Source organism: Nothobranchius furzeri, chromosome 17, assembly GCF_043380555.1.
Source record: "Nothobranchius furzeri strain GRZ-AD chromosome 17, NfurGRZ-RIMD1, whole genome shotgun sequence".
Taxonomy (NCBI): Eukaryota; Metazoa; Chordata; class Actinopteri; order Cyprinodontiformes; family Nothobranchiidae; genus Nothobranchius; species Nothobranchius furzeri.
This window is the reverse complement of record NC_091757.1, coordinates 33,096,597-33,108,929: the sequence shown is the minus strand read 5'-3', so window position 1 is coordinate 33,108,929 and position 12,333 is coordinate 33,096,597. Positions and strand designations below refer to the sequence as shown.

At 40.3% G+C, this 12,333-nt stretch overlaps 1 protein-coding gene across 3 annotated transcripts in view; it reads right to left on the bottom strand.

Moving 5' to 3' along the window:
- The window catches only part of piwil2 (piwi-like RNA-mediated gene silencing 2), a 95,304-nt gene that overhangs the window by 30,334 nt on the left and 52,637 nt on the right, over positions 1–12,333 (bottom strand). For all 3 annotated transcript variants that reach the window (XM_015972008.3, XM_015972007.3, XM_015972009.3), the window contains exons 17-20: positions 11,739–11,927; positions 5,770–5,871; positions 5,560–5,676; positions 1,716–1,804 (exon numbers count right to left, since the gene is read on the bottom strand). In XM_015972008.3, the coding sequence (XP_015827494.3) occupies positions 1,716–1,804; positions 5,560–5,676; positions 5,770–5,871; positions 11,739–11,927 (497 nt within the window). The remainder of the gene's footprint in view (positions 1–1,715; positions 1,805–5,559; positions 5,677–5,769; positions 5,872–11,738; positions 11,928–12,333) is intronic.

Here is a 12,333-nt window from a genome sequence, read left to right as displayed (position 1 = left end):
GGATTTGGAGAAGGCATTTGACCGCGTCCTCCGGGAGGCCCTGTGGGAGTATGGGCTACCAGGCCTTTTGATATGGACTGTTAGGTCCCTGTATGACTGGTGTCAGAGCTTGACCCACATTGCCAGCAGTAAGTCAAGCTTGTTTCCGATGAGAGTTGGAGTCCACCAAGGCTGCTCTTTGTCACGGATTCTGTTCATAACTTTTATGAACAGGATTTCTAGGCGCAGCCAAGGTGTTCAGGGGATCTGTTTTGGTAGCCTAAGGATCAGGTCTATGCTTTTTGCAGCTTCATCAGACAGTAATCTTCAGCTTTCACTGAAGTGGTTTGCAGCAGAGTGTGAAGCGGCTGGAAGGATGCAGATGAAGGGGGTCCTGTTGGCTTCGGCTGGAAGGAGAAACAGAACCTCTAAATCCGAGACCATGGTCTGGCATTGGAAAAGGGTAGAATGACTTCTCCAGGTGAGGGACGAGGTCCTGCTTCAAGTGGAGGAGTTAAAGTAACTCGGGGTCTTGTTCACGAGTGAGATCGATAGGCAAAATGGTGCTCCTTCTGCAGTGATGCGGACAGTCGATCTACGTTTTTACCCTCACCTATGGTCATGAGCTTTGGGTAGTGACCGAAAGAACGAGATTGTGGATACAAGTGGCCAAAATGAGTTTTCTTCGCAGGGTGGCAGGGCTCTCCCTTAGAGATAAGGTGAGAAGTTTGTCATCCGGGAGGGGCTTGGAATAGATCCGCTGCTCCTCCATGTCAAAAGGAGCCAGTTGAGGTGATTCGGGCATCTGGTAAGGATGCCTTCTGGATGCCTCTCTGGTGAGGTTTTCCAGACACATCCAACTGGGACAAGATCCAAGGGAAGACCCAGGACTATGGGTGTTTTTTAAAGCCAAGGAAACGTGCCGTGATGTCTTGGTCCCGTCACGTCAGGAGCCATCAAGGCGCGTTCCAATATTTGTGTTCTATCAAGGCATCTGGTCTCCGTTTGTTAGCTATCAAGCTAACCTGGTGCTGCAGTCTGGCTTCAGAACGTTTGCTGCATGTTTTTTCATGATCACAGCTGATTTGTTTAATTTAGTAATGAATCACTTCTCTAGAAACTCAGGAACGCTGGGAGATGTTTTCGTTGTTTAAGTGTTAAAAAGACGGATGCATGGCGAGAAGATAGGTTTTGGTTTCACTTCAACAAATGGACACTAGGGGGTTCTAAAAGAAGGAAAAAACTGCCTAGTCCCCCTTTAACCGGGCAAAACTAATTTACCCAGTTACAACGTTAACAGCAAGTAACTGGTAAACTATGTACAGCCCTACTTCATTCTGAACACCTCTAAATGCCACATGGAGGTATTAATTAAAAAATGTAGTTTTTAATTAAATTGTTCCAAATTCAACTTTTAGTGCTATCAGATTTATCCACCAACAACAATAAAATGGTCATTACTATAATCACAGTTAAAAAAAGAGTGACCTGCATTGTAATTCGCTAAAAGCAACAGTTTTAAAACGTTACCCAATTTAAGAACATTTAGATGAAGTATCTGCAGATTTCAATATATAAACAGTATAAATCAAAGAAAAGTCAAATGTAGCAAATGAAACAAACTTCTAAAAAAATGTGACAGGGTTGCATCGCGTAGAAAAGTTAAAAACAAATGGCAGCCCTGTGTGATCAAAATACAACAGGTTAAACAAGCAAAGTAGTAAATACACAAGCACCTGTTCAGACTTGCGACATATCCCATGACGGACTGGTGCTTTTTGCTGGTGTCATGATGGACATCAACTCCAATAACCATCAAGTTTTTCTATTCAAGTGGGGAGAAAAAAATATATATATATATGTATTTTCCAATTTCTATCAAAACTATTAACCAAGTTAAACTGGGCAAAAAAAGGAAACAGGTAACATTTAGGGTGACCAGATGTCCCGCTTTGTGTGGGACAGTCCCGCATTGTTATTGCTTTTCACATGTCCCCGCAAACTGAGAATCATGTCCTGCATTATTGACTGTTTCCTGTTTTGAATTTCAATCTTATAGAAGAAACATTGGAAAAATCTGCCTGTTGCTGTCGATCAAACGGGGCCGGGACTTTAAAGCAGATGCGGCGCGTGTGTGGAGCGCACACCCAAACCATGAAAACAAGCGTGAGTGAGCACAGAGGAGAAAATGCTGTAAGCTTGTGAATTAAACGTGTTCAGAGATACTCGACAGAGTCCGTTTCTGAGTCATTCTTTCATGTCTCAGCGCAGAGTCTGATATGAAGAGGTCTAAAGCAGGTTTTCCAGTTATTAGAAAGGTGCATGATAAACCAATGGAGGTTCTAACACAGACACAGTGGCTGTGTCTCAATTCAGGGTCTGCATCCTACGTCGGCCGGATTCGTCGGCCGGTTACGTCACAGCGCCGCGACTAGGCCCGTCCCAATTCGAAGACTCCTTCAAATGCGGTCGACGAATCCGGCCTTCTTTTGGCCTGAATGAAGGATGGGTCGGGTGTATCCTTCAATAGGTAGCATTTCCCAAGATGCCTTACGGGCCGGCCGGCAGAAAAACTTAAAAACAATGGCGGACAGTGAAGCGGGAGCTGTCGGAGAGGATTGTGCATATAAATGTCAGTATAAACTTGAAAACTGTTAGGTTAAGGACTTTTTGTGATACATGAACATTATTTTAGTTAGAAATGTTACAGTAAAAGTGCTTGTATTGCGGTCTCGGCTCGTATGTTCGGCCGCTCGGTGTCGTACTTCTCCCGCTACGTTTCCCCGATTTTAATAGAAGTTTGTATTTTAGGTACAAGAGAAAACCAGGGAATTTATTAAGCTTAGGGTGGAGATGGACCACATGATCACTGGAGCAAAATATTCAGCGGCTGTGGCATGGAGGTACAATAACATCTCATATTTTAAAAACTCGTTTCAGTTTATTTTTTCTGCGAAAACATGAAAGGAATAACCCGTTGTCCTCTTTTCTCTTCCTGTTTCTTTTCTTACATGTTTGTTAAGACTATTCTGGAGAAAATGGGCATCCAGGGAAAGGTGACAGCGATGACCAGCTCCTGGAGCTGATCAGGGAGGACATGAGGCTGCAGAGGGAGGCAGAGCAGCAGAGGGCAAGGGAGAGAAGGGAGAACTTTGACAGGCTTTTTACTTTGCTAGAAAAAAATGGTTAAGAAAGATTAAACATGTACATATAAAAGAAATATCTAAATAAAATCAGTTCTGCATTAAACTCTTGAATTTTATTTTGGTTTACAAATGTGAATTGTTTACTAGAGGGTATCCGCTGGGTCTTGAAAAGTCTTAAAAGGTGATAAATCGGTTTTGGTCAAATTAAGACCCTTAGAAAGTATTAAAAACTATTATCACATCTTTGCTCAGGCTCAGCTTGTCGAAAGTATTTTCTCCGAATTAGCTCGCCAACAGTCAAGGAAATGATTAGAGATCTAAATAAAACTTCGAACTCCATCGTTTTAAGTTCCTTCTCCCTTCTGCTCAGCTGTTCCACGGTTGCTAGGCGACGGAACGTTTGCCGAGGGAGAGGCGGGAATTCATGAAGGCTAGGCCTGTCCAAATTCACAGCCGTTAACATCCGGTCTACCCGGCCGACGGAGGACCCAGCCCACGTCGGCGAGGTGGGCTGGGTCCTTCGAAGGATGCAGACCCTGAATTGAGACACAGCCAGTACTGCGATTTCAGATACCTGCATACATGATGAGCCCCTTAAAGCACAGCGAAGAAATAATGAGAATAAATGGAAGCTTTGATCACTTATTCTCAGAAATTTGAGGCAAAAAGTAACTCTAAGAAACTATTATTAGATTAGATCTGAATTTTTTAGAGATTAGAATCTGATGTTTATTTCTCACACTGATGTGTTCTCATGTTAAAAATAACTTTGTTTCTGAATTAAGAAAAAAAAAAAAGATTTTTCTTCAATGAGATGCTGATTTTAGTGGAAAATTAATTAAAAACTAAGACAAATAGATCTAAAAAATATTACTGGTACTTTTACTGTCAATCTGTTGGGGAAAAGACTCAATGAAAACTCTGAAAAGCTGCTTAAATCTGCATTTTTCTTATTATTGTGGGCCTATCTATTAGGGATGAGTACCTTTGACATCTGAATCTATACAGTACGAATTCCCGGTACCTACGAATCGATACCGGTACTTAACGGTATCAAATTTTGATACTTTTGAGTGTATAATAATTATTTAAATAGCTTTTTGATTAAATACATATTATTTTCCCAATATATAACCATATTTGATCAATATCATGATTAATAACATTCAATTGTTTGTATTTTATCATCATAGTGTTGTACAAAATTCTTCAATATGAAAACCTTTAATAACCGTTTCTAAACGATGCAAAAACAAACCCAGCTCCACGTACTCCTAATCCTCTCCTTTCCCCTCTGGACAAACTGTGTGATGGTGGGTCCTTGTAGTTTTATAAACTGCAAATTAAACAGAAGCAAACATCATTGCTGTGAACTAAATTTACTTTGTATCTTCATTCCTTTTGCTGTTCATTTTCAAACAGTTTATTTTTCCTACTAGGAAGTTGGAACTTCCAAGGAGAAATCGAACGCACCATTAGCAATGTAAACAAAAACTAAACTATCAAACTAACGTCATCTTAAACGGTTTATTTAGCTGCTGGAGCAGATTAAGATGCCTCATACTCAGATCGTTGTCACTGGTTTCATCATCACCCAATAGTCCATCTCATTTAGTGAATGAAGCCAAACTTTAGAGCACCTTCGCTTTCTTCAAATCAGAATGTTGGAGTTCCGAGGAGTGAGCAAACGCACCATTAGCTGAATGGAAGCTAACACATCAAGCTAAAGTTATCTTAAACATTTTATTTACCTACCGGGGCTGATTAAGATGATGATGCCTCACTTAGATCGTTGTTGCTGGTTTCATCATCACCAAGTTACCCATCCCATTTAGTGAAGTGGAGCCAAGCTTTAGAATGCTTCCTTTCTACTGTGCTGCTTTGTTTACACCACAGTGACAAGATACGCTCTTGCGCCCGGTGTGCGGCACGAGTATCGAAACAAGACACCGTTTCATATTATGTGAATCGGTACTCAGTCGGTACTTTGGAATTTGGTTGGTGCCTTAAAAAGTATTGAATTCGGTACCCATCCCTACCATCTATATTATTAAAATGATCAGAGCAACTACAGAAGGCTCACAGAGCCTGAATTTTGTTGCAGTAACTTGAGAGGAACTGTGAAATAGTAAATTTTTTTGCTGTTTGCTTGTTCATGTTGAATTCAAATAAAATTTATACAAGAAATATATGATGATAATAAGAATAATTTTTTGTATATGTAACAGTGATGTTGGGGCAAAAAGGCTGAATATACATTTATTTATTTTATTTTTTCCTCATTACATTGGAACTTCACTTTGTCCCACATTGAGTAGTTTGGCAAGTTGGGATCTGGTCACCCTAATAACATCATCAGTCACATCACATCCAAATCCTTATTAGGTAGTAATCATCTTTAGAGTAATATTCTATTTAGGCATCCAACTCTCACCAGAGGAACACTGACTGTCCACAGTTCTCCTCCTAACTTGCTGTTCACCTGCAGAAGAATTTTTTGGGCAACACTCCTTAACTTCTGCTGCTGAGATATGGTCCGGACATTGATGGCCTAATAATTAGAACCCAAATAACAGTTATTTTGGTACATCCAAACAAAACATTTTTAATCCAGAAACAAATTATGCAAATGGCAATTACTTACCTGGGAGGGGATGGGACTGTTCACACAGCAGAGCTTTTTAATGGCGCTGTAAAGGTCATCTCTGTTGCCAACCATGATGCACACAACAAGCTGCAAGTTGGGCTGCATACAAAAGTTTAAATAAAAATTACTTTTTGCATTTTTAGGTCTCGCTAACGTTTGTGGAAAACACCAAATGTTTGTCTAAAAAAATGCAAATAACATTTAGTATATTCAAATGTAAACAGGCAAAACACTTATAAACTAGATAAATTGCATTTCTTGCAGAAATGCTGTTTGAATGCTTAATAGCTGAACTGAAGCTGAAAGTAAGCAAAACTGTCAAAATGAGCTGAATGTGTTGAAAGATGTAGAATCAAAAATCACTAACAAGCAAATAAAGCACAAAAAAGTAAGTGAAGAATAGAGAAAAATAATCCTAAAAAGCAAAAACTGAAATCTGTGAACATTGTATAAAAATCTGGACAGCTAAAGTTATCTAAACACCTGTTATTTCAGTTGGACAAGCTTAACAGTTTAATCTTTACATTAGGGCTGCTCGATTATGGCAAAAATAATAATCACGATTATGGTGACTGAAATTGAGATCACGATTATTTAGGACGATTTTTCAATTTATGTTGATTTTATTTGTTTTTATTCAGTCATAAAACTGCTCAGGGCACAATCAGGACAAAAATAAGAAACAAGATGATCACTAAAAGAACTCCTGATTCCCAGGATAAAAAGACCAATATACTTATAGCTCATAGTCTATGACCCAAGGGCTATAGACCTTGAGTCTAACCAGTACAGAACCAAATACCAATATCTTGCAAATACTGACAACAAGAATTATACAGAGGCATTTATAACAAATAAATGCAAATAAATTCATGTTCACAAAATGTTACATAACATTTATTGAGTCGTGTCAAGGTGCTGTAGGAGAGTGCACTAGCACAGTGTCCTCAGAGAGATTAGTTATCAGCGTGAGGAACTTATTTCTACCTTATTTATAAACTATTTATTTACAGGCCCATCAGTTAATGTAATAATTGTCCCAACCACAGCTGCACCCCCCACCCCCCCACCCCGGTCTCACAGCAATCGGGCACGCTGCACGCGCACATTTAGCTGTTTTTAGCTGCTCAGGAGTCCGCAGGTACGGTGTGTGTCACTCACTCTGGTTAATCCAACAGGGAGCCGGCTCCGAGAGCTGTCTTTAGCGACCGACGCATCACTGCATCATTCCCTTTCCTAATGTTGTGAAGAACGGTCCGGAGCACAGGCGGAGTGTTTAGCTAACCTGCAGGAAATGTCGACGACAGTTATCCAGAAAGTAGCTAAGGGTTAGCAGAGATGTTTCTGAGATGTTCGCTAGGTACTTTTAGGATTAAAAAGTCAAGAAGGGGGTCTGAAAAGCTGCTAGAAATAGCGTCAAAGTCGCTAAGTTGGCAACTCTGTGGAGGAGCGCTTCATTTGCAACTCAGGGCAGCGCAAGCGGGAGGAGCAAATAATCGGCTTGTTTTGTTTTTTATAATCGTTCAAAACTCAGATCGTAATCGTGATTAAAATTCGATTAATTGAGCAGCCCTACTTTACATTTAGCTGAACTGTGAAATTAGCAGCTCATGCTAAATTTGGTAACTGATTGCTGAAGTTGTTGAATAGCTGAAGTGAAGCTGAAACTAAGCTAAACTGTCAAATGAGCTGAATGTAGTGAAAGATGTGAAAGCAAAAAGCACCAACAAGCAAATAAAGCATAAAAAGTAAGTGAAGAATCAAGAAAACTAATCCTGAACAGCTGAAAACTGAAATCTGTGAACATTGTTTAAAAAACTGGACAGCTAAAATGTCTAAACACCATTTATTTCAGTAGGACTAGTTTAACAGTTTAATTTTTACATTTGGCTGAACTGCGAAATTAACATCATATGCTGAATTCAGAAACTGATTCCTGAAGCTGCTGAATAGCTGAAGTGAAGCTGAAACTAAGCTAAACTGCCAAAATGAGCTGAATGTATTTAAAGATTTAGAAGCAAAAATCACCAACAAGTGTAATAAAGCTCAGAATATAGGTGGAGAATGGACAAAAAATGCTAAACTGCAGAAAACTTTGAACATTGATTAAAAACTCGAAATTTGAAATGTTAAACAGCTGGCAATTGAATGAGAATAGTTTAATGGGTACATTTTTACAATTGGCTGAACTGTGAATTTAGAAATTTGTGCTGATATCTGAAAATGATAGCTCAACATATGTTCAGACTTGATATGGGAAGGATGAATGGTTGGATGAATGAAATGACGAATGGATTGTTGGATGGATGTTAAATGGTTTATTGGATGGATGGATGAGTAGAAGCATGTATGGATTTATATGTGGATGGATGGATTCCTTAGGCTAAGCCGATCGATTTGATGTATCGCATGTGTGGGTGTGTAAGTCCATTTAGCCAGAAGATGATTGACCTCTCTCAACCAATCAGGGAGCTGGGAGGGAGCGGGGCACTTTTCCACCTTCTGACGGTCAATCAAATTTTACTTGTTTCTAGTTAAGTACAGATAGTTCAAAAAGATCAAAAACAGGAGTCTGTTAATGCCTCAATATTCAGCTTTTTATATTCATTCCTATGAGACTTGGTTAAAGTGATTTGCAGTTCCTAGGCCCCCACAATGCAGCTCTGAAATAGAGTCAAACCCGGAAGTACCATAAATTGCAGTTCCATCCTCATCCGCTGGGGGCTGGTGTCAGAAACGAGCAAATCCTCATCGACTCCCATGTTAAAAATACCAATTTCACAGCAGAAATAAACATGTTTACAGCCTGGTACCAAAACATGTTTTTTGTTTAAATGATCTAGTTTACACTCATGACAACTCTGAGGGGGGTGAATTTTTTTCTCACTCTTCTGTTTAAGTGTATTAAAAGCCTAAAATTCTGTATAATTAATGAGCATCAGACCCATGTGACCACAAAGTTAGCTCCATGGAAAGGCCTTAGTAGAGCCTCGGTCTGACTTGGAAACTGCTACGGGATTTTGAGTCTCTGTGTGTGTGTATTGTTGTTTGGATATTATTTGTGCAATTGTTGGACTAAATGACTTGCTGTGGCATTAATTGCACTAACAGAGCGTCGAAGGAGTCTCCACTTCATTTTTTTCGGTAAGTAAAATTATATTTATTTATTTTAGGTCACTGCCGAGCTGAGCATAGATTTTAACATGTACTGTTTAACCATGAAATTTAAATGTAATAGGGTAAAACCCAGTGCATTTAACATAATGCTGCACTTTAGAAAATGGGTTGAAATATAACATGTTAGTGGAGCTGGGTTCCGAATATCGGCTTGTGGAGCTCTCGGGAGACCGATGTTTTCCACCCTTATCCCCTCCCCGCAGCCCGGTCCATCTCTGTCTGATCGCGGCTTCTGTTTGCTGCGTGCGGGCTGACGGCAGGTTCTCCCAGCAGCTCAGCGCGTCTGTCTGATCGCGGCTTCTGTTAGCTGCGCGGGCTGACGGCTGGTTATTATGGCAAGCCAGAACCGCTAAAATTTGCCACTTCTCCCCGCAGCTCGGCGCATCTCTGTGATCGCGGCTTGTGTGTGCTGCGCGGGCTGACGGCTTGTGGAGCTCTGGGATGGAAACCTTTCCACCCGGTTCTCCCCAGCGGCAGCTCTGCACATCTCAGATCGCAGCAGCACTTGTCTGCTGTGCGGCTGCCGGCTTGTGGAGGTCTCGGAGACCTCTGTGGAGGTCTCGGAGACCTCTGTGTTCCACCCGGTTTTACCCAGCGGTCAGCCTGGCGTATCTCTGACTCAGAAGCTCTGGTGTTGTGCACAGTTAACTCTGGTTGTAGCTAGGTTGCTACCTCCGTTAGCTTAGCTCCCACCTCCGCATTAGCTTTGGGTTAGCTTCAGGTTAGCTTGTAGCTAGTTCGACCAGGTGTCGTCAGTCGATCCCAGCCTTACAGCCCCACCCTCAGCTCCACCTCTCTTTCCTTTTTTGGAATTGTCTGGGCTTGATGGAACCTGTGACACGGTCAAAATGGCGGTGGTGGCCACCTCCCAATTTAACAGAAAAACTTGTTATTGGAGGCTATGGAAATCCATTGTCCATATATTTATATCGATGGTAGGTCCTTGTGTTGCCATGGTAACAGATGACAGGAGTCTGCTTTAATAAAGCCATGTACAATGTCACATGACTCTCTTAAACTCTGAATAACATTTCTGTATTAAAGTATGTTGATACAGTTGTGTCTAAAATGTTGTTAAATGTTGTTGCTAAGCACGTTCCCAAGGTAACGCAGAACAAAATATCAAGTTAATACAAGACTCCTGGGACCAAGCAGGTTGAATTGATGTATCATATGTGTGGGTGCATATTTCCTTTTAGGCAGAAGACGATTGAAAACTCTCAGCCAATGAGAGAGCAGCGAAGGAGGAGGTGGCGGTTCCTGCCTTCTGACTAGTGTTAAAATGTCAGCTATGCTGCTAGTTTTAAGTGTATAGAGCTCAGAAAGATAAGAAACAGCAGTATGTTATAGGCTCAATATTAGGCTTTTCACATTTATTTCAGTGAGACTTATTCGGGGATATTCTTATGCACTTGTGTTACCATGGTAACAGATAATGCATTTAAAATTTAATACAAGATTCCAGAGACCAAGCTGGTTATTTATATGTGTGGGTACTCGATCCTGCTCGGACAGAAAATGGTTGAACACTCTCAACCAATCAGAGAGCAGCACTGTTTTCCCACCTTTTCCCCCGGCTATAGGAGGCCTGCAGCTGTACTCCTGTTAATGAGAGAAGCCTTTAAATCTGTCCCTCAGAAGTGAAATTGGACCTGTCAAACTTCTCATCACCATTCGATAAGTACTGCACCGATTAGAAAGATTCAAAAAGCGTGAGCGGCAGAAGACTTTGATGGTCATCTGTGTAAATTTTTATGTGCCTACCATGAATTTTCTAGAAGCTATGACGAGAAATTTGTAGCTGTCTGAAGCCGATCGGAGAAAATCTCTGTTCCTTTAACATGGGTTTCAAAGAGACAGAATCAGGGTCTCTCCTCCTTCTGAGGCTTGTAGAGAAAGAATCGTAGCACTTAAGGACAAAATGAAACCCATTCTGAAAAGCTGACAAAAATTCCTACTTTTTGAGATATAATTTGTTTCAGTACTCCAAACGGTCTGGGTGTTGGAAAGAGTTGTTTCCAGAAAATGTGAAGGTCAAAAGTTAAGAGTGTGGAATTTTCAGTTTAGAGTGGTGAGAGACATTTTTAAAATTTTAATTATTCTCAAAGAAATGAACCGTACAACCACAATGTTTGGAATACATTCATGATTTATAGCTCAAAACAAAGGTATATCCGTTAGCTGCAAGCCAGTGTGTGTCTCATTTCAATCGGACTTACGGTTTTCTCAGGACAATGCCAGAAATGGAGCAAAAGAGGGTCATTGCACCTATATCTGTCCATTACAATTTTTGTGATTTTTTTCTGAAAATCTCAAGCCTTACCTCAACTTCTACCTGTGATTTTAGAAAAACTGTAATAGATATCAAAAAGATTTTTTAACCATTAATAGCTGAAAGTCTTGTGAGTTTGGTGAAACTTGAATGAAGTCTCTAGGGTAAAGTTAACCTACAAGAGTAAGAGTTCAAAAAAGTGATAGAATTTAGCTGAAAACTGAGCAATCCCATTAATTTAAATGGGACCAAAAATCGCAGAAAAAGCTGAATATCTCAAAAAGTATAAAATATTTTAATATAAAAAGTCATTGCCGGCATAAGCTGAACGAGCTGAATGTTTTGATACCAAAATTGTGTAAATAGTTGAAGAATTGTGGAAGTAGTTAAATGCCAAAAAACGTATGGAAACAGAATAATAAAGTGACTATAATAAAGAGAAACAGGATCACTACAGTTACAGCGTTCAAACAGTAAAAGTTTTATGTAATGTTTGGAGTTCTGGCTTGTATCATACCTCACTGTTGAGCAGACCATGGATGGTCTTCACGTATGTGTCGGTCCGATCGTCCCGAAGCTCCACTCTGATTGGTCGTTCCAGTTGTACTCCAATAGGCCCAGCTACCTTCTTTAAGGTGGAGACCAGCTCCTCAGTTTGGTCTGCACAACGACGAGGGTAGAATATGGCCCACATGTTCAATGGGACCTAAAAGCAAGATTGATAAATAAATAATAGTTGTCAAAATTACCAGATTAGTCAAATATTCTCTTCAGCCTTCATAGAGTGTTTCATCGGTAAAGTGGTTGTCCTAAGATCTGAAGGTCATAGGCTCAATCCCCAGTCCCATCAAGCCATGTGCATAAGCATCCTTTGGCAAGATACTGACCTTGAAGTTTGATAATCCTAATAGATGGATGTATATTTTATCACGGGGGACGCGCTGTACTGTCCACTTAAGTGAAATGAGAGATAATTATTTATTTATTTACAATATTATTGCTCCAATGTATGATTACGTGTAGAGCTGCACAATATATCGAAAAATTATCATCATCGCGATAACAGGACATGCGATAGGCCCATCGCAAAGCACGTCAAAAACGGCGATAAA